Genomic DNA, 21,342 nt, shown 5'->3' with positions numbered 1-21,342 from the left:
AGTGTCAATGGTACAAAAACTTGCGGAAGTAAGAAGAGTTTTCACTTGAAAGTCTCATAATATTCGTTACTCAATATTTTGACATTTTCCGGAACATAAGATAGATTTCTTTTCTTTGCAACAAATTTTTAAAAACATTATTGTGTAAGTTCTTCATTTAATTACAATATCAACGTCTCAAACCATAAAATAAAGTAACATGTGATTAATTTTAATTAGATATTATTTTTTCTTTTTTGTTGATTGATACTAATTATTTAAATAATATAATTTATTAACTAAAAATGTAAAATTCATTGAAATGGAGTTTATGTGTTTTAATTTTTAACTTCAAATCTTATTATATTTAATGAATTAAAAACAATTTTCCCTTTTCTTTCCCCGAGAAATCCCACAGCCATTGTCACAAGAAAATCCCCAAAACAACAACAACAAGAACCAATCGATGAGCTTCGCACCGTGAACAACTACCACCACTCGAGGACGATGATGAGGTCGACCCCTCATGGAACAAAATCTAAATCTCACATTGCTGACAACTGCGACTGATCCAGAAGATGTTAGAGTGATTCCGTGGGAGGATTTTGAGCAGGATCTTGCTAGGTTATCGAGTCTTTCTTCTGCACTCAACGAAGCTAAGGAGAAGAAGCGAAACCTTCAGCACAAACTCGAGTCCCTCATCCAGGTAGGGTTTTACTGCTTGCTAATTCAGAATTAGGTTTAGGTATCGAGAAATTACCAAATTTTCCAATTCCGTCCGTGAACTTGTTTGTGGAAATGAAATTACATTCTATATTTGATTGTATTTGTTCATAAAAAGCAATTGCGTGTTGCTGTGTTAGTAATGATTTTGTGAGCAGGTTAATGGTGAATCATTGGGTCGATTGAATGAACTTGAAGAAATGCGTCAAAAATTGGAATCAAAGAAATTAATGATGGATAATATGTCTATACGTTCTAGGCTGGCTAAGGAGGATGCTGGTAAGCAAGAGGAGCAGCTTAGTGGTGCCTTGCAGTCACTTTTGGTGGCGGGTGGTACTCTCTCTGTTACTAGAAGAAACCTTCAGGTCAATTTATGTTACATTATTTATAAATATTATTTTTTGTTTACAAAAAGGACCAACATGACGCGTTTTAAGAGTTAAGGGATCAATCTGACACGAAAAATAATTAAGGGACCAACCCAAACCCAAGGGTATAGTTAAGGGATCAAAAAGGGTATTTTGCCTAAGAATTATGAAGGGACTTCCTGAAATAAATAAAAGGTAGCTATGAATGTCAACAACTTATTGGGAGGGCATGGTTGAATCTTGGCCATTTCTCACACCATTATGGTTGACATTATGTGTAAGATATATGGAAGAGTGTATAAGAATTTCTGAAGGGCTGTAACTGTAAACAGGTTCTGAGAATATTTGTTTATAGTTTGCAATTTTCTATTTCTGGTGTCTAAAATTTAGTTTTCTCACAATGTATTCAGCTTTTCAAATTGTGTATCATTTGACATTCGTAAGAAAGTTTTAATGTTGAAGACACAAGGAACAAGTTAGCTAACACAAATCTGGATGGTTATATGATCATTTCTATTTCACTTGTTTAGTTGGTTGACATTATGAAGGGGTATTTGACATGTTTAGGTGTTTCTTAATGGTCCTTATGTTAAAAGAAACTACCTCAGACTTCTCTACATTGATGGAAAATTACTTTCTTAGGAAATCTTGCTTATATCTTTCTTGTATGTTTTGTCATGCAATTGCTTTCTTAGAAAATTACTGGAAAAGACACTTAAAGTACTAAAACTACCATCTGTGTCTTCTTGTCTTCCTTCCTTTTCATAAGGATGAAACCATGAAATTATCACGAGAAAACCAAATAGATGTTGCATATATTTATAGCTTGGATGTAACTATTATGGTCTTTGGTGTATTCTACTTTGTAACCAATACATTCACTTATTTACTATATTATTATATAGATTGAAGCCTTAAGAAATAGCACCCAACAAATTTATTTAGACACACACACAAATAAGTTATTTATTTGTCCACTCATAATTCGTATACAGGGGGAAATTGTAGTGTCATATGTTACTCCTTTTATTGTAGTTTGAAAGCTGATGATGCTGTTATTACAGGAATCAAGTAGATTACTCTCCGAAGAAAATGGCTATGTTCGTCTGAGAAACTTGCAAAAGATGCTAAGGATGAGGCAACAATACATGACATCTCAAATTTTAATGCTGTACCCTGTAAAATTGGTAGTTGGACCAGCACAAGAGCAAGAGCTTGAACCATATCCTTTAGGTAGCTCAGCAGGTAATAGTTAGTTCAGTGGTAATCTTTTTTCTGTGATGATTGTACCCCCAAGGAAACACATGACTAAACTCATACAAAAGAAGAAACTTGCAATTTAAGTAAAGTATGAAACTTGAAGTGTGAAGATGGTTCACCCACTCTCCCTTGGTTTTCTATTTTCCTTAAATTGGGCTGTTGATTCTGTGTCTCATCTACCTTATGCACCTCACGACTTGTTCTTTACAATTGGTGCTTCTTCATAGTTTTTGCTACATGTAGATGTTTATCTCATACATTTTTTCTCTAGCTTTTTATAGAATAAAAGGTAGTGGTCTTATCACAGTATTATAAGTAATAACCTGTAGACCATATTATTGCTGCTTTTAATGAAGATATATTAACAGAGTGAATCCTTTGTGACTCTATCACAATGGTATTCTCATTTTTTTATTCTCTTTTTACATCTCATATCATATTTGATTTGTAAGCTTCATATTGAAATACTGATGACAATAGTGCGGATGCTTTGAACATTCAACCAATGAGTTAGTACTGCTGTTATTTCTTGTTACTTTTCTTCGTACTTTAAAAATGTTCCATGGTATGTGATGAATGCACTAGAACTCTAAAGACCATAGATTCAATAAATTTTAAAATATATTTTTTCCCAATGCTAATTTAAATTATGAAAGTTTTAGGATACTATTTACTGTCTTTCTTAATGATACCTTTGCAGAATCATTGTTAAAAGTTGTCTTTATATCATTGCCCAGGAAATCCTCCTGAACTTAAACCAGTTAATCAAGGAACCTTGACGATTCAGGGTCTGCATTTAAGTATGGTATCATTTAGAAAGATGGGTTTTTTCACAGATAAAAAGGAAATTCAGAAATCTGCTACAGCCTTAGGATATGTTGCACATGTAAGTTTTAATACCTCCATGGTCTTTTTTGCCTCAGATCTGATACGTTCATGCTTTAATTTATATCTTGGGCTTTTCATAATCCATGCCAAAATTCACGTTGTCGTATACATATTGCAGCGTGTCTTCTGTACAAAAAGCTTGATCGATTGTCCTTTTGTTTTCTTTTCAAATATTGAACTTTTGTATTCTCAACCGTGGTAGTTTTTATATAACTCATCATGTGGGACCGTGGACCTAATAATTGTTGAAATATGCTTTTACTAGACTGATATTTTTTCCAGGCTGTTTCACTTATAGCCTCATACTTGCAAGTTCCTCTACGTTATCCTGTACAGCTGGGTGCCTCTCATTCATATATTATTGACAATGCACCCTCAATAGAGCTAACCTCTTCTGAAGCTTCAACAAGTGCAAAATCTTCCACAAATGCCAAACATGTAGAATTCCCCCTATTTTTAGAAGGGCAAGACACAACAAGAGCAACTTATGCTGTATTCTTACTAAGCAAGGTATATATATCCCAACCCTTTGAAAAATGCTCTTGAATTTGGGCCCTGCTAGGTAAATTGACTACTTTTGTGTTATCTTAGATATGAGGATTGTCTTCAGTTTTCCACTCTTAGCGAGTGGGATTATGCTACTGTGTAAATCTTCATTCTGATTAGTCTTGACTTCACTGCTCATTTCGCTTTTGTTTTCTGACTGTAGGATTTAGAGCAGCTTTTGAATTTCATTGGTGCCAAGAGTTTGGGGCCACGTCATGTATTGGCCAATTTGAGGGAACTTTGTAGAACTATCCAGTCTTCAGATTTTCTAGACAACTTAATATAGTACTTTTGTCTGAACTTTATCTTTCTTGTAAATTGGTTTTTGTTAATTCATACACGGGTGCAATTTTTTTGGTGCACCATCAAATGTAGCATTGTTATCAAAGTTGAGTCAAACTTTCTGTAATGGAGTTCATATTCTTTTCTAATGTATACACATCTTTTGACCATGTTGTTCTTTTGAAAGAACATGGCCGATGAATTTCTTGCGGAGATGTTATGTTAATATTTTATATACATTTTTTGGACACGGATTAGCCCATACATGTTGGCTAAAATTACATTTGTTCAATCTATTAATGAATTTTAAATTATGTTGGCTAAAATTAAATTTTACAACATTGTTAAAGGATGACATCAGATCTGCCGCATGTTCACCAGCATGCATCTTTAAAAAAACTACTCCCTCCGTTTTTTATTATAATTCGTTTGATTTTTTACACGGATTTAAAAGTATAATAGTTGTGATTTAAAAAAGTAAAATTATAAAGGATTTTACAAAATTATTATTCATTAATGGTATTGGAAAAATAAATTAATATAATTGAAAAGAGAAAGAATAATAAATATTTAAGGAAATATTTAAGAATATAATATAAAAAATAACATTAATGATTCATCAATATTATAAAACGATTTATATCGTGGTATACAATATTTTTTTAAAACAACTTATAATAAAAAATAGAGGTAGTATTATTTATATACATCCAAATTTTAAATAAGAATTGAAATGATATTTGTTAAATGAGACATTTTGCTTATGGAAAGTTTCTGACTTGTCTTGCCTGACTTCGTTGGGAGAGATGACTCGCTTGAGGTTTGTATGACGAAAATGGTGATGTTTTGCTTCTGTTTCTCCACGCCTGAGTCTCTCTATTGGCTTGTTGGGCGAACTCTCGCCTTGGCCTCACTAAATGCTCACCGGGAGAACATGCATGAACTCTTCTTCTTTGCTTTGTGTTTCAATCTTGTTTAAGTGTGGAAATTTCTACACAATAACAAAGAAATCAAAAAGCACCACATATATATGTATCAAACTTAATCCTATGCAATATTTGGGGATATCGATGGTAGAAAACGTTAGTTTGAGCGAATAAATACCAAGTTTTATTGTGGTTAAATACTATCTTTTTGTGTCATACCCCCAAATTTGTCCTCCCATTTTCACATATTAATTGACTTTTGGTTTGTGATTCATCTGCATTCATTCATACTAGATACATTTATATCATCCACTGTATCAACAAGCATCATGGATTCAAGTTAAGTTATTTATAACTGACAAAAAGCTAGGGTTTGCACAAGAATCAAGCCCTAGGGACTTTGGTGGTGCAGTCGATTTAGAAAGTATATCTTATGAATCAAGGCATTAAACCCTAGTTTTTGATTCATGACAATTGCGAACCATTTGGTTTGGATTTGATTGTAGAGCATTATTTCTTGGTTTGAAATCTTTGTTTATGTGGTTTGCACCTTGATCTTGTGGTTGATTATGAAACCTTAATTCAAGGAATGTGGTCCTTAATCACCATGGATTGCATCATGTTGTTGTTATTTGGAATCACTCATCAAGTTTGGTTTTGGTCAAAGAGAAGTCAACTTTAAGGTTGATCATCTGTTGACCATGGATTATTACATGAATATTTGTTTGATTGTTCATTTGATCCAAAGCTTCATTATTCACGTTTTCATTCAAGGTACATAATTCATTTAAAGATCATGATTCAAGAGGAATTCAAATAAATTTTGGAGGGGAAATATTATATTTGAAGATAAGACACATATCATTAAATCAAAGGGTTGTTTTCATCAAAGAGTGTCCATTCCATTTACACAAGACCAATATTATAAGGATTCTGACAAAATTACAAAAACAATGACTTTGACCTACAATTGACTTTGACCTCCAACGCTGTCTCTGGTACACAAATGTCCACTGTGTCTCCGTCATAAAGGAATCTAGGACCTGTCTCACACCAAATCCATCAGAGAATATACCTTTATCAATTATTTCATGCGTAATTTCCACTATGCAACGACATCTAGGTAAGACATCATCAGTATGATCTAACTGTTCCTGCTCCTCCTCTAGTATCTCCTAATGAGTTAGCCTCAGTGGATCTCCTGGAGAAACATGCACCATGTACGAATGTGGCACCCTGAAAAACTATCTGATATATTCTTTGAAGTAGGAGGAGCAGAGATAACAGGGTGTTTATGAATGGTCTGAGTGTAGCCGAACTTCTATATGACGCACTCGAGCAAATGAAAAGCAATGAGACGCAATCCGCAGGCTAACTATCCAGAGTATAACACTATCTCGTCAAATGGACGTGTCTCATTGGCACCAACTAATACTACCTCCCTGTCTAAGATATGTCTGGCAGTATAGTCTAGATACAAAGGCAGTAGTGACAAATCTACAAGGCCTACTCCAAATGCCTCTGACTCAGCATCTGCAGCAGCCTCACCCTTCGAATGTGGCACTAGATCAAAAATATTTGTAGAAGTAGGTGACATAGACTCAAAAGCATCTACAGTAAAAGGTGACACTAGTGAACCAGGTACCTCAGGTGTCTGAATAGGGGAAACACAATATCTGTGAGAGGATGGAGCGAGTGATGCGTCAATAGGTGAATCTTGTCTTCTACGGGAAGAAGAAGATGAAGTAGCATGAGGAGAAACACTATCCCCAGAAGTATATGACTCTACATGTCCAGAGGGACCGAGAGTGTCTTAAACCTATAAACTCTTCTCCGCCGCATTGATGCGTGTTATGCAACCCTCTTGTGCCTCAGTCTATCGTGTTTATTAATCATTATGCATGTAAGTTAAAGTAAAGCCGACAATTAATGTAGGTAAACAACACCACAAACAAGAAAATAAAAAAAAATACTGAGAAAATTCTAGAGATGCGTCTCTGGAATCTAGAAAACTAAAACGTTGAAAATTTCAGAGATTAATCTCCAGAATTTTTCGCAACTCAACAATTGCGTCAATGGTGCCAATGTACCCATGTAATCCCAAAAAATGCTTTGATCATTCTTTTCATCCAACAAACGTGTAATACACTATGCCCAAACTATCATACATGCAATTTCTACTCATTTCTAATCTTAATCAATAATTTTTACTCATTTACACAAAAACTCAAAAACATATCAAAAACTAAAAAAACTTATAAATTTCAACCTTTCTTCAGGGTTGATGATGTTTCTGATATTGATTGAAGTTTCCTTGAGCTCCGTTGAATGATTTTTGAGTTGGTGAAGAGAATTTTTTTGAGAGAGTTGAATATGATTTTGAGCAAAATGAGAAATGAGGAAGGAGAAGGTTCTTACGTGATTTAACCTCCAAAATATTCCGAAGATGCATCTCTGGAATATTTTAATATTAACTGAGCTTTAGATGCATCCGAAGATGCATCTCCAAAATCTGATGACAAATATGTATTTTTGCATGGTAGCTAAGAAACATATAAGGTGTATTAAGAAAATACAAACTAATTCTTTTTTTATGATTTTCTTGAAAGACTTTCTTTCAGATTTTATGTTACATCACTTAATATATAATATTTTTTCAAATATTTGGTGTTAAAGTAATATTTGTATCTTCAACTATTTTTGTTCTAGTAGATAATAAATGAACTACTAGAAGATCTTTATCAGTAATTTTATCAAAGCTATCGGCTCTTAGGAGAACTGAATGAACACATACATTGTGAAAAATATGTCCACTGGATTTATAGAAGTTAGTGTAAGTGACCTCCATTTTTTATTAAAACTGCTTAGTAGTGAGGATATGTGAGGACGGGGTTATCATAAATGTCGGAGGATATTCCATTTCAAAAGATGTTTGCTTGCTTGAAAGGTCGTCATTGGTGTTGTTTTTTGAGTCGAAGAAGATGGAGATGGTGGTTGAAAGTTTGACCGAAGAAGATGTTTTAGATTGAAGTTGGGAAGATCCGTACACGTTAGAGGATTTTCAAAAATCAATTTTGACAAAGGAAATATATGTGAAGCTTATATAAAAAGAAAATAATTTAAGAGAAGTTTTCATTCTAAAAATATCACACTACGCCAAAAACTGGAATAGACAGCGCCCCTTAGAGGGCGCTTTATTACAAAAGCGCACTCTAAAGTGAAGAGAAAAAATAAGGAGCATACTACTGGAATAGACAGCGCACTTTAGAGGGCGCTTTTGTAACAAAGCGCACTCTAAAGTGAAGCGAAAAAATAATGAGGAAATGGAGGGACACCAATAGAGGACGCTTTATTGAAAGCGCCCTCTGAAGGTAACCTTAGAGGGCGCTTTTAAAAAAGTGCTCTCTATGTCCATGTACATTTCCAGTTTAGAAGGCGCTTATGGAAAGCCTTAGAGAGCACTTTTAGAAGCGCCCTCTTAGGCCCCCTTTAGAGGGCGCTTTTGTAACAAAGCGCCCTCTAAAGTGAAACCAAATAAAAAATAATGAGGAAATGGATGGACACCAATAGAGGGCGCTTTAATGAAAGCGCCCTCTAAGGTTACCCTTAGAGGGCGCTTTTAAAAAAGCGCTCTCTAAGTCCATGTACATTTTCAGTTTAGAAGGCGCTTTTGGAAAGCTTTAGAGAGCGCTTTCAGAAGCGCCCTCTTAGGCCCCCTTTAGAGGGCGCTTTTTCAACAAAAGCGCCCTCTAATGTCCCCTTTAGTAAATATTAAAATTATAACATATACTGCATGTCTCTTTATTTTCCCTCTCTACAAGCTATTTCGTTTACGTAACTGGGTTTTCTCTCTACTGCGATTACTCTCGTCCTCCGTTCGTTCTCCCTCCCTCACCGTCGTCGTCGCCGTCGCCTTTTTCTGCTGCTGCGTTCACGTTCACTGAGTTATCTGCGTCCACCGTCACTGTTCACTTTCTTCTCCATCGTTACCGTCACCTTGAAGGTATTTCTCTTCTCCATCGTTACCGTTCACTTTCTTCATGTGTTTGATTAAGGCATTTTCTAAACTTAGTTTTACATTTTGTGCATTATGTTGATTAATGTTGTTTAGGGCAAACTGAGTTTTTTATTTCTGATTGAAAACTGATATCATTTGAAGTGTGTTTGAGCTTGTGCTTGGAAGTTTGATGATTATGGATGCAAGTTTGTTCATGTTCCAAACACCATAAGTTTGCATTGGTCTTTTGTATGCAGTAGGTGTGTGTGAGTTTGTATTCAATAATGATAAAAAAAAAGAGTTTAGATTGTTGTAACATGAGAGAAATGGAAGGTATATGAATGTGTTTTTTGTGTAGCTTCACGAATATGGTCATTGTCTTACTTGGGTCTTATTGAATCATTTCTATATTACAGATAAAATGGCTAACCAAGACGATACCCATAACGCGAATGGATCACGTAACAATGTTGAAAAAGAAATCAAACGAGGATTGACTGTTATGAAGTCAATCATTCGTGCAAGAGACAAGGGTGTAAAATTTGAAGTACATTGGAGTGCTGAAGACCAACTAATTGAGCCTAACGGTTCAATGTTGGCAAGTTACATTGGTTTCCTTGTTCGACAATATATTCCGATTATATGTGATAATTGGAGAAGTCCGGAATTGAAGGTTGGCAAAGAAAAAATATGGTCCGAGATACAGGTACTTACCATATATTGTTATATGTTTTTTTTGTTGACTATTTGTTGACCATATATTGTTATAATATTACTTATAATAACACACTCCATGTGTATGTTTTTTAGAGATCCTTTCACATCGATGAAAGCCGGCAAAAATATTGTATTCAATTGGCCGGAAAAAGACTCCGAGGATTTCGATCCTTTTTGTCCAACAAATTTCTCAAGGATGAGGAAGGAAAATTTGTTGAAGCAGAACGGCCAATGAAGTATGCCGAGATTATTTCAGCCGATGAATGGAATAACTTTGTCGCCAAACGAAGAAACGAAAAATTCCATGTAATGTCTATTAATTATGGTATTATACAATTGTTAAGTTACTTGGTTCTAATATGCCTTAAACTTTTTTATCCAGGAAGTAAGCGACAAAAATCGGAAAAGGGCATCAAAACCCGCGTATCCGTACAAAAAAGAGCGTACGGGATATGCACGGTTACAACAAAGAATTGTGAGTATATTCAAATGCTATGAGCTTATACATTGTCACAATATGTTATAATTGATGATCTTATAATCTAATTCAATGTGTAGCTAGCCGAGGAGAAAAGTGACGCAACATCTCTTCCGGAGCACGTATTATGGAAGGCTGCTCGGGTTGGGAAGGATGGGGCTGTCGTTGAAGCGGTCCAACATGTTTATGACGAATGTGTAAGTATATGTAACATTATTTCTTTAATTATATCGAAAATTTTGTTAGACATATAATTCATTTTTAATCTCCTCTAATAATATTTCAGGAGACTTTATCCCAAACCTTACCTTCAGCCGAGGTCCAGGATTGCAGGAGCGTACTTAGTCGAGTACTAAATGTTCCTGAGTATTCCGGTCGTGTGAGAGGTAAGGGTTTTGGTGTGACTCCGTCGTCATTTTATAAAAAACCAAAAACAAAAAATCCTACCAACAAAGAGGTGATGGAGACCTTGGCGGAGTTAAGGGCACAAGTACTCCAACTGTAAAACGAGAATGCAAGGTATAGAGAGGAAAGGTGCGCTTCCGAGGCAAAAGATACTAGTGACCGAGCTAGTATCAATTGTCAACCGAAATTTCCCGAGGTAATTATATATGTTATTATGAAATTAAAATAGCACTTTTTTACTTAACACATATACATGTTAACAATAACATTTATTATTGGTTTAGGGCATTTCACCTTGTCAGCTGTATCTATCGTCACCAACTTATCGCATAGTTGGCAAGGGAAAAGTGCACAATACTTCGGGTGAATTACTTCACCATAATCCCCTCCCGGTGGGATATATGAAAGTTTCGGTTGACCTTGTATTAGATACGGACGCCCTTCTACCATTACCTGACGTTGTTTCAGAGACAACGTTGATGCGAGATGCAGTCGGATCCTTTGTTGGTTGGCCGTCAGATCTAATTTTCCCCGATGTCGAGGTATATATGTTCTAAATGATTATGAATATTTAGTATTCACATTTCAATTCAGCTACAATTATGATATTTAATCAATCCTTATTACATGGTAATGTTAGACTCCTACAAGACCCACACACAAAGCTGGTAAAGGGATTTCAAGACGCATCGAGTCGGTTGCATCTCAAAAAGAGGTACAAATATATATACCCATTTAATTATATACGCAACGATTCTGTTGCATCACAAAAAGTCATGATTTATTTTATATGAATTTTTAGGTTCCCGGTCGAAAGTTGAAAAGCGCTGGTAAGGATATTCCAACGACGTCCGGGACAAAATCTCAAATTATGATGCGTCTTGAGAAAATGGTGGAAGAGTCCGATATTATGCACGGGGCCATTCGTAGTATAGATTTTGATGAAGGTGTTTTCGGAATTGCTCATTTCGAAATAATTGCAAAGGAGGACATGCAACAACTTTTTGAACACGACGAATTGGGCATCGCTGTCATTTATACATACATATGGTACTCCGATCAATCTATAATTTACTTAGTTGAACAATTTATTTACACATTTCAATGAGTAGTCTAATGTTTATTATGTTTCTATTTAAGGTATATGTATGTAACATTGATGCGGGGAACTGAATTGTGTAACCGTTTCAATTTTATTGCTGCTTCCCGTATCAACGCAACGTTAATAACGAAAAATCCAACATCCGTAAAGAATGATCTAGTCGATAGATTCATGGCGGCCGACGATAATACTGCACCCAGTTTGTATTTTTTACCGTTTAATTCTGGCAACGGGTTAGATTTTCTTTCTAATAATTTCATTCTAATCTATGTATATCTTTTACGTAGAAAATTTTCATTCATCTAAATTTTTGTTTTATTTTACAGTGGTCACTGGGTGTTGGTTGCTATGGATCTTTCGAGACTCATAGTGTATTATCTGGATTCGTTATCGGGTGATTGGAGTAAATATCCGAGTATGAAGAAGACGGTTGACGCGTAAGTGAAATTCCCCTAAATATTCGTGTGTATTTGTATATTTAATTATGTCTGTCAGATTGATCTCAATATACGTTTTTATTTTGTTAGGGCAATACTAAAATTTAGATCGAAAAAGAATTATCGTAATAGGAAGGACATTACCTGGGTCAGAGTTGAGGTATATATTAAGTATCTTATTTTTGCTTAATTATAATAGTGTTTATTTTTTGCTTATAATAGTGTTTGTAAGAAATTAACTATATATATATATATATTGTTTGTTTTTCTTTATAGTGTCCTCAGCAAAACAATTCGGTCGATTGCGGATTTTTTGTATTGAGATTTATGAGAGATATCATTGCGTTGAATCGTATAGACATCCCAAAAATGGTATGGAATAATAACTTATGGTTTATTTTAATATTATCGGATATTTCATCTAATTTGTTACTAAATCTTGAATATGTTTTATTCTCTTAATTGTAGTACTTTGACGAATACAAATCTTACTCAAGAGCTCATTTGGATGAAATGAAGGATGAATTGTGTCAATTCATTATTGATCAAAGAATCATATAGCTAGGTTGTATATTGTTGTACATATATGTATGGAATGTTGTTGTTGTATATATGTTGTATATTGTTGTTGTACTAGTTTTACTAAATCATGAATATGTTGTTGTATATTGTTGATCAAAGAATCATATATTAATGTTGTATATATGGAGGATTAATGTTGTATATAAATGGATTCATGTTGTATATATCAATGAATTAATGGTGTATAACACTGGATTAAAGGATGAAATCAATATGAATTTTACACTTTTGCAGCATGCGAACAGGTTCCCAATTAAATACCCACTGCTTTTCAAACAAATTTTTTTAAAATAACTAACACTTTAGAGGGCGCTTTCTGCAGGAAGCGTCCTCTAAACACTTTACATTGACAACTTTAGAGGGCGCTTTGTCCAGAAAGCGCCCTCTAAGGTGGCTTTACATTGACAACTTTAGAGGGCGCTTTATCCAGAAAACGCCCTCTAAGGTGGCTTTACATGACAACTTTAGAGGGCGCTTTATCCAGAAAGCGCCCTCTAAGGTGGCTCTCTAAGGTGGCTCTCTAAGGTGGCTTTACATGACAACTTTAGAGGGCGCTTTATCCAGAAAGCGCCCTCTAAGGTGGCCCTTTATGGGCCACTTTAGACAGCGTTTTTTTATGGAAGCGCACTAGAATGTGGCCTTAAAGGGTCACTTTAGACAGCGCTTTCTCCAGGAAAACAAAGCGCTGTCTTTACCTATGCCAGCGCCACTTTAGAGGGCGCTTAAAAGCGCTGTTATAGGCCAAAATAAGCGCCCTCTTTTCCCTTATTTGGCGTAGTGTCATTTCTAAAAACAAACCTCTTGAACTACTTCACATAGACTTATTTGGTTTTGTTGAAATAAATAATTTAAGTGGAAAGAAATATGGATTTGTTATTGTTGATGATTTTTTCATATATATATATATATATATATATATATATATATATATATATATATATATATATATATATATGTGTGTGTGTGTGTGTGTGTGTGTGTGTGTATGTCTGTGTGTGTGTGCGTGTGTGTGTGTGTTATTTTTAAAATAAAAGGATGATTCGTTTGAATCATTCAAAACTATTTGCAAAAAGTTCAAAACGAGAAATGTTGAAACATTGTTGTTGTAAGATGCGATCATGAAAGAGAATTTCAAAATATCTCGTTCAAATTACTTTTTGATGAAAATGATATTTCTCTTAATTCTCTCTCTCTCTCTCTCTCTCTCTCTCTCTCTATATATATATATATATATATATATATATATATATATATATATATATATATATATATATATATATATATATATATATATATATATATATATATATATATATATATATATATATATATATATATATATATATATATGTGTGTGTGTGTGTGTGTGTGTGTGTGTGTGTGTGTGTGTGTGTGTGTGTATTAATCAAATTGCTCATATGGTATAAGAGCATGTTCATCCTTCTTTGCTTCTATTGCGCGATCGATAACTTTTTTCTTCATTCTTGTTTCATGGTGATATCTTCGTTCTGAAGATTCGAGTTCTATTGAAAACTTTGTTCTTGAAGTTCATTCTTTCTGTTCCATTTGTGTGAATTTTTTTATTTGTTCTCAATGACGAGAGACAATAACAACAATGACATTAATCAACAACTTGATCTTTACTATGTTCATCCTTTAGAAAACTTATCAACGATATGTGTAACTCCTGCATTATCAGGTGAAAATTACCATGCTTGGTCGATGAAGATGAGAAGAGCTTTGGCAATGAAGAACAAATCCAAGTTCCTGGATGGATCAATTGAGGTTCTTGATGAATGTGACTTGAATTACACAACATGACAAAAGTGTAACAACTTGGTGCATACATGGATAATCAATTCCATCACACCATCAATTGCTCAAAGTGTGGTGTTCATTAACAATCCAGTCGATATGTAGAATGATCTCAATGATTGACTCATAAGAGGTGATCGAATTAGAGTTGCTAAGTTGAATAAATAAATTTCAAATCTGAAACAAGGTAACAAGAAAGTTTCATATTACTTTACTGAACTAAGAAGCTTGTGGGAAGAATTGTATAAATATAGACCAATGTCTAGTTGCATTTGTCGTGTAGCTTATGCTTGTTCAGCAATGAGGAACGCCATGAGTTTTAGAGTTGAGGATATAATAATTCCCAATGATGTCTATGAATATTCCCAAATGCATGTTTAATGAAATCGAAAGGATAAAATATTATTTCATTTGTGGTGATAATAAAGAAGGTCATAAACTCATATGATAGGTTGGAGTACAATTACTCTTCCAAAAGAAATGTAAGGGTTAGGTTTGAGAAATTTAAAGTACATGAATGATGTTTGTCTTATGAAGTTAAGATGTGCTTTGAGAATAAAGGAACAAAGTCTCTGGACTTAAGTTCTTAATGGAAAATATGGTCGATGTGGTATTACGAATGGGGAAGTTATGATGAGTCTAACTGATTCAGCTCATTAGAAGTCTATTGTGAGTTTTGGCTAATGCTTCGAGATAACAAATTTGGGGGTGTTGGAAATGATACAAATATCCTTTCTTGGGATGATAAACCTTTGGATGAGAAGATAAGATTGTGAGATATGGTTGACATAGTGCTTGAGAACATTAGTACTTGGAGATTATGCGATGTCAACACTAATGAGAGAGAGTGGAATTTATATTTGATTTTTAATGTGCTTCTTAACAATGTTGTTCATCGCATTATTTCTATACTTCCTCCTGGTATGCAAAATGACAATGTTGTTTGTCTTTGGCCAGGAGATAGATTGGGAAGATTTACTATTGTAGCAGAATCATAACATTTACTAGTAAGGCTTCACTTAAATGAAAATGTCCCAAATTGGAAGAGAATTTGGAAGTTGGATATTATGGAGCGAGTGAGAGTTTTCATGTGTCAAGTTTTACACAATAAGATTCTTATAAATTGACGGATGACTAAGTGGCATTTGAAAGAATCTTATTGTCCTCATTGTGACCAATTTGAGAAAACAACAATGCACGCCCCGAGAGATTTCCCGCTAGTTATAAAGATTTGGACTCATTTGGTGGATATTAATAATCGTGGAAGATTCTTCATTAGAATAATGCAATAATGAACTGAGTATAATTTAACTGAAGAAATTAGTCCGAATGGTGATAACAAGTTAAGAAATGTTTAGGCTTCTAATTGTTATTGGATTTAGTAGTGGCGAAATAAATGAGTTTATGATAAAAATTATAAAAGTATGTGGAAACTTTGTGGTTTATCCTTGGACAAGTTAAATGATTTAATAATTCAAAAGACATGCAAATGATAGGCCTCGACACTTATAAACAAATAATTGTTGTAATGATGTTATCCGTGATAGCAATAACACATTAATTATTAGATTTACTCGTTATTTGGATCATATCTCAAATATATATATATATATATATATATATATATATATATATATATATATATATATATATATATATATATATATATATATATATATTAGAATTATGGTGTCTTTATGGAAAGATACTCTTGATTAGAAGATTCAATGACGTTAATTTGAAAGTTCAAATTAGATTTTTGTTAGGAGCTAACTATTAATATTAATATTACTAATGTTAAAGAACATAATCTTGTAAAAAAGATAAAAAAAAGTTGTTGGAGCTGAATTGAAATCTTTGAATTGCCGACATATTTCAAGAAGAATATAGATATGCAAATTTATTAGATAATGTGGATCTCCTTTTTAAGTTATGCAAGTTTTGTTGACGACGAATAGTGTTTGTTTATTATGCATATTTCATATGTAATATTTTTCTTCTTGGTATTCCAAAATAATTCATATATTTTTTAACAAAAAAATAGTTTCATATTAAAACTGAATCTATGAATTAATAATAATTTAAAAATATAAACTTTAGGAATTAAAATTGTTACATAGATGTTGATGATTCCATAACCAATGCAATGGTGTGTAGTGTTCTCTTGTTCATCTCTTCTCTCATCAATCAAAAAATGAAAATCTAGAAACCCTAAAAGACGCAATATTCCTCCATCACCGAACAAAATGATGAGGAAGAAAGTCCCCGATTGGCTCAACAGTTCTCTCTGGTCAGTACCTAAATCTCCTCCCTCCTCCGTCGCCACCGAAGACAACTCACCCTTCTACAGCCCAATTTCACAGCCGCGCCCTCCGTCCCCTCCCGTCGTAGTTCAAGATCCTCCGCCCGAGCAGATAATCGAGGATTCTCGATCCGAAGATCAACATGATGCGCCTCCTTCTGATTTCGATATCTCTCACCAGGCTCAGTTGTTGACTGAGGTAGTTTCCGCTTTCCGTTTTCACTTTAACTAGTCAATTTAGCGATGTTAGTTCATTATCGTGTTTGCTTACGATTTTTGATTTTTTTTTTTGTATGGTTTGGTTCAGTTGTCAAGGAAGGTGATGGATATGCGGGAATTGAGAAGGATCGCGTGTCAAGGTGTGCCTGATTCCGCTGGGATACGTTCTACATTGTGGAAGGTGCCATTTCTCTTTCAATCAGTTTCTTCATTAGTGCTGGTTAGGATTATTGATGTTAGAGAATGGAATATTATTTGAAGTAACAAGGTTTTTATTAGAGTTGGAGTTGAATGTTTGTTGCCATGTTTTATTTGCTATGGATGGAAATGCAGTGATGGAAGTCTAATGATGCTTTCCAAATAGGGATTTAGTTTGGGTGCTTTTTGTTAGTATGAACTAGAGAGTGTTTTATTTTTGTTGATGGAATGAAGCAAGTGAAATTATAGAATACTATTGCAACTTATGCTTATTGATGTTTGCAGCTTTTGCTTGGATATCTTCCACCGGATCGAGGACTTTGGTCATCTGAATTAGCAAAGAAGAGGTCCCAATACAAACAGTTCAAAGAGGAGATTCTCATGAATCCTGTAAGTTAGTTGCCTAGGAACAACTGACATCTTCATGTTATCAAAAAAAAAAAGTTGCGTGTGTGTGGTCTAGAAAAATTCCTTAATTGTGATCGGTTGAACTAATAGCTGTAGAATCACTTTTATTTTAAACTTCGGGGCTAGGGGAAGAGATAATTCTAAGGAGTTAATTTTTGAATTTGATCCAATTTTACATTGGTAGAGTGCATGCTTGTCTAAGTGCAATCTTGATAGACTTGGTGATTTTTAATGCATGTTGTTCTATTTGCTTTATCTTTTTGGCTCTGAATGTTTATGTCGCTAGCTAGTCCGAAATCACAAGGAGGATGTACAACTCCACAAGTGGTGATGCTGAGGATGCCGCCAAACGTGACAGGGCCTTGCTCTCTAGATCAGAAATCCCTCACGATGAGCATCCTTTGAGTCTTGGGAAGACCAGCGTATGGAATCAGTTCTTTCAGGTATAGTACAAAAAAATCTGTTTTTATTATATATTTGAATATTTCTATATGAAGTTTCTGATCACACAGGACTATCAACTATGTTGTATATAAAATTGTCGAATGACACATCAGTCCATGATACTTATCACATGTTACTTAAATTGGTGACAAGTTAACAGCTGACCAGTGACAGTTGGAAACTGTTCTATGTGAAATCAAAATTTCCTCTGCTTAAAGAATGGAATACTAGAACACATTTGTTATATCAGTAATGTTAATTATTTGTTTTTCTACTCTGTCTTTGATCATTTTTCTATAATCTTGTTTGACAGAGGCCTTTGCAAATTTCTTACATATTTGCTGATAATCTTGCTACTCGTTAAACGTTATTTTTTTTAAGGCTGATTATATCACGACTATATAAATTTGATGAGCGTATGTACTATAGTACTCTGATAAAATAAATGATCCTCTTTGCATTTCGTAGGATACAGAAATCATAGATCAGATTGACCGAGATGTAAAGCGCACTCATCCTGATTTCCACTTTTTCTCCGGTGATTCAAAATTTGCAAAATCTAATCAGGTTGTTCCTTTATTTTTATAGAAATTGGTATAATCTCCGTAATTCATGTCTTTTCCGGCACCAACTTATTATTTTTTTACTGACATTTTCAGGAGGCTTTAAAGAACATATTAATTATTTTTGCAAAGTTAAATCCAGGTGTAAAATATGTTCAAGGGATGAATGAGATATTGGCTCCTCTATATTATGTGTTAAAAAATGACCCTGATGAAGAAAATGCAGTGAGTATAGTATATATTTTTTTACTTCCTGTTATCTCTTAGTTTTCCAGTATATAGTCCATCATAGAGCATATGACCCTGATGTTGACTTCCTTTTATAACATTAAATTATTATATTTTTGTTGTGTAAAATCTTATTGCCTACTTAGTGGGCTAAGACTTGATTGTTGTTTTTGTTGTGTAAAATAGTATTACCTACTTAGTGAGATAAGAATTGGTTGTTGCTGTTGTGTAAAATCCTACTAATTTAAATTTCAAATTTTCCTATGAACCTTTGTTTTTTACTATAATTTGTGTATCATTGATTTTGCAAATTCTGTTCAAAAATTGCTTACCCATGATAAGCTAATCACTTCCCTTTCTTAGTCTTTTCATCGGAAGCACTGTATGCATATCTGTCATTCTTTACCTTTTCCACAAATCACACATACAATTTCATGTTTTTTTCCTCGTTCAACTGAATGATATTTCCAAGTGTATGCGTAGACTAAAGAGGAAGCCATAATAAGGGTAGAGATTAGATGACAAATCAAAATTTAGATGTGATCAGTTTAAAAGGTAGTATCATTTACTCACGGCAATTTAAAGAAATCTTGCTATGAATATGATCTATGATTATGAGAATGTTGTTTTGTTAGAAAATAAATTCTTAGATAGTAATAATGAGTCACGTAGATTTATGCTATATTTATGTTCTATTTTATCTATTGCGTGCTTTAATAGCTCCTTAATACAATATGCAGGCTTTTGCTGAAGCTGATGCATTCTTTTGTTTTGTTGAGCTATTGAGTGGTTTCCGAGATAACTTTGTTCAACAACTAGATAATAGTGTTGTGGGAATTCGTTCAACTATTACAAAATTGTCCCAGCTTTTAAGAAAACACGATGAGGAGCTGTGGCGTCATCTTGAGATGACTTCCAAAGTAAGAGTTATTAAAATATGCATTGTGTATAGTTACAGTTTTGCTTTTAGTTTACATTTGGAAATATATTGAGTTTGCTGCATGCATCTATTTTGAACTATTGGGGTTCTTGATATTGTGGTTGGCTATTTATTTTTTGTTTGCATTTTGTGGTATATACTGTTATGCAATTGTTTGTGGTCTTTGTTCACTTCTCTGTTATATTAAATTTGTTAAATAAACTAAATATTGAATATACAAAAAGTGGGCTCTTTCCTGCTTCTTTGCTTTAGTGATATTATTAACTTCTGTGATCCTGTGTTACAAATGTTATTTTGACCATTATGTTAATACCTTTTTTGCATGCTTGCCAAATTATTCAACCATGTATTTTCTTTTGGCTATTAAACTGTATCAGAAATGGCTAATTTTTCTTTTGAATATCAGGTCAATCCCCAATTCTATGCATTTAGATGGATCACTCTCTTGTTGACTCAGGAATTCAATTTTGCCGACAGCCTTCACATTTGGGACACTCTTTTAGGTGATCCAGAGGGTCCACAGGTACAATCTTGTTCTAATTTACCTTTTATTTTAATGTAATGGCATGTAGCACTTTCATCGTCTCTCACTTCTTTGATGACAATAATATAGGACTTCAGATTGGATTTGAAGTTGTAAATTTACTTTTAGGAGCAAAGAAGTTTATGCTCATACCAGTGTTGATTTTTTATTAGTGTTTCACTTTGCATTTTTACTATTATTCCTCTTTAGAAGATCCCGACAGTTAAGAAAAGATGAAGATTATGGTCATATTATTGGAAACAGTAGAACAGATGTTTTGTTCTCTCTTTTGTGCATGATAGTGCTTGAGTGTGTGTATCATATGTCACTAGTTTTCGGTGAATATTACTTGAAATTCCTGTTACTTCTCAAACTGTATATAGAACTGATGATGGTAGTTCAGGAAGTATATGAGTTTGGGTAATTTGTTTATTTTTTTGGCCTTAAGCACTTTTTAGATGTAAAACTGACACAATATTCTGTAGGAGACTCTTCTCCGGGTATGTTGTGCAATGCTAGTTCTCATTCGCAAGCGCCTCCTAGCAGGGGATTTCACTTCAAATCTCAAGTTGCTACAAAATTACCCGTCGACAAACATTAGCCATTTGCTCTATGTTGCCAATAAGTTTCGTGTACAGTCAGTCTAATGGTTCTTGCCCCTCCTCACCTGCATTTTGCTTTTTGCTTTTGTATCTCTAATTTAGTGTTTGAAATTCAATGCTTGTAAATGACTCTAAATCTGAGGCTACATAAACTATTTATTATTCTAGTACTTTTTAGTTTTTTTTTTCTTCCTATCTGTCAATTCACACTTGGTGAGTATAGCCTACATTCATCTCTTCTCACTCAAATTATGATGTGAAATTATTAAATAGTTATGTTGAAGTATAGGTATTGTATGTTACAGTATTTTGTAACAGAGGAAAAAGAAACAGAAATTGGCGAGAAGGGCTCCTAGTGAATGCCTCTCCATGCTCTGAATACAGCACCTCCTTCGCCTGCGCACAAGGAA

The 21,342-nt window shown here is 34.0% G+C and overlaps 2 protein-coding genes across 3 annotated transcripts; both read left to right on the top strand.

The window, feature by feature from the left end:
- Window positions 1–342: 342 nt before the first annotated feature.
- On the top strand, window positions 343–4,259 carry LOC127107828 (uncharacterized). Of its 2 annotated transcripts, none has more exons than XM_051045158.1 (6): window positions 343–685; window positions 861–1,067; window positions 2,135–2,315; window positions 3,068–3,216; window positions 3,555–3,728; window positions 3,928–4,259. In XM_051045158.1, the coding sequence occupies exons 1-6, from the start codon at window positions 506–508 to the stop codon at window positions 4,048–4,050; spliced, it is 1,014 nt and encodes a 337-aa protein (XP_050901115.1). In that variant the 5' UTR covers window positions 343–505; the 3' UTR covers window positions 4,051–4,259. The 2 variants fall into 2 exon arrangements, with proteins under 2 accessions (XP_050901115.1, XP_050901114.1); XM_051045157.1 differs by having other exon boundaries at window positions 345–685; window positions 3,501–3,728.
- A 12,152-nt stretch (window positions 4,260–16,411) lies between these two features.
- Window positions 16,412–21,102, top strand: LOC127107827 (uncharacterized). Its single transcript, XM_051045156.1, has 9 exons — window positions 16,412–17,006; window positions 17,115–17,207; window positions 17,510–17,614; window positions 17,923–18,075; window positions 18,545–18,643; window positions 18,736–18,864; window positions 19,608–19,787; window positions 20,214–20,330; window positions 20,816–21,102. The coding sequence occupies exons 1-9, from the start codon at window positions 16,752–16,754 to the stop codon at window positions 20,975–20,977; spliced, it is 1,293 nt and encodes a 430-aa protein (XP_050901113.1). The 5' UTR covers window positions 16,412–16,751; the 3' UTR covers window positions 20,978–21,102.
- The last annotated feature ends 240 nt before the right edge of the window (window positions 21,103–21,342 follow it).

This window comes from Lathyrus oleraceus, chromosome 7 (genome assembly GCF_024323335.1).
Source record: "Lathyrus oleraceus cultivar Zhongwan6 chromosome 7, CAAS_Psat_ZW6_1.0, whole genome shotgun sequence".
Taxonomy (NCBI): Eukaryota; Viridiplantae; Streptophyta; class Magnoliopsida; order Fabales; family Fabaceae; genus Lathyrus; species Lathyrus oleraceus.
Note: the sequence above shows the minus strand (reverse complement) of the source record. Positions and strands in the feature narration are given on the sequence as shown.

Bases quoted from the DNA above. Each gene is read 5' to 3' on its own strand.
- LOC127107827 (XM_051045156.1), top strand. From the start codon at position 16,752: ATGATGAGGAAGAAAGTCCCCGATTGGCTCAACAGTTCTCTCTGGTCA. The intron at 18,076-18,544 runs GTATAGTACAAA...TGCATTTCGTAG, and splicing joins TATGGAATCAGTTCTTTCAG to GATACAGAAATCATAGATCA. The intron at 19,788-20,213 runs GTAAGAGTTATT...TTTGAATATCAG, and splicing joins ATCTTGAGATGACTTCCAAA to GTCAATCCCCAATTCTATGC.
- LOC127107828 (XM_051045157.1), top strand. From the start codon at position 506: ATGGAACAAAATCTAAATCTCACATTGCTGACAACTGCGACTGATCCA. The intron at 1,068-2,134 runs GTCAATTTATGT...CTGTTATTACAG, and splicing joins TTACTAGAAGAAACCTTCAG to GAATCAAGTAGATTACTCTC. The intron at 2,316-3,067 runs GTAATAGTTAGT...ATCATTGCCCAG, and splicing joins TCCTTTAGGTAGCTCAGCAG to GAAATCCTCCTGAACTTAAA.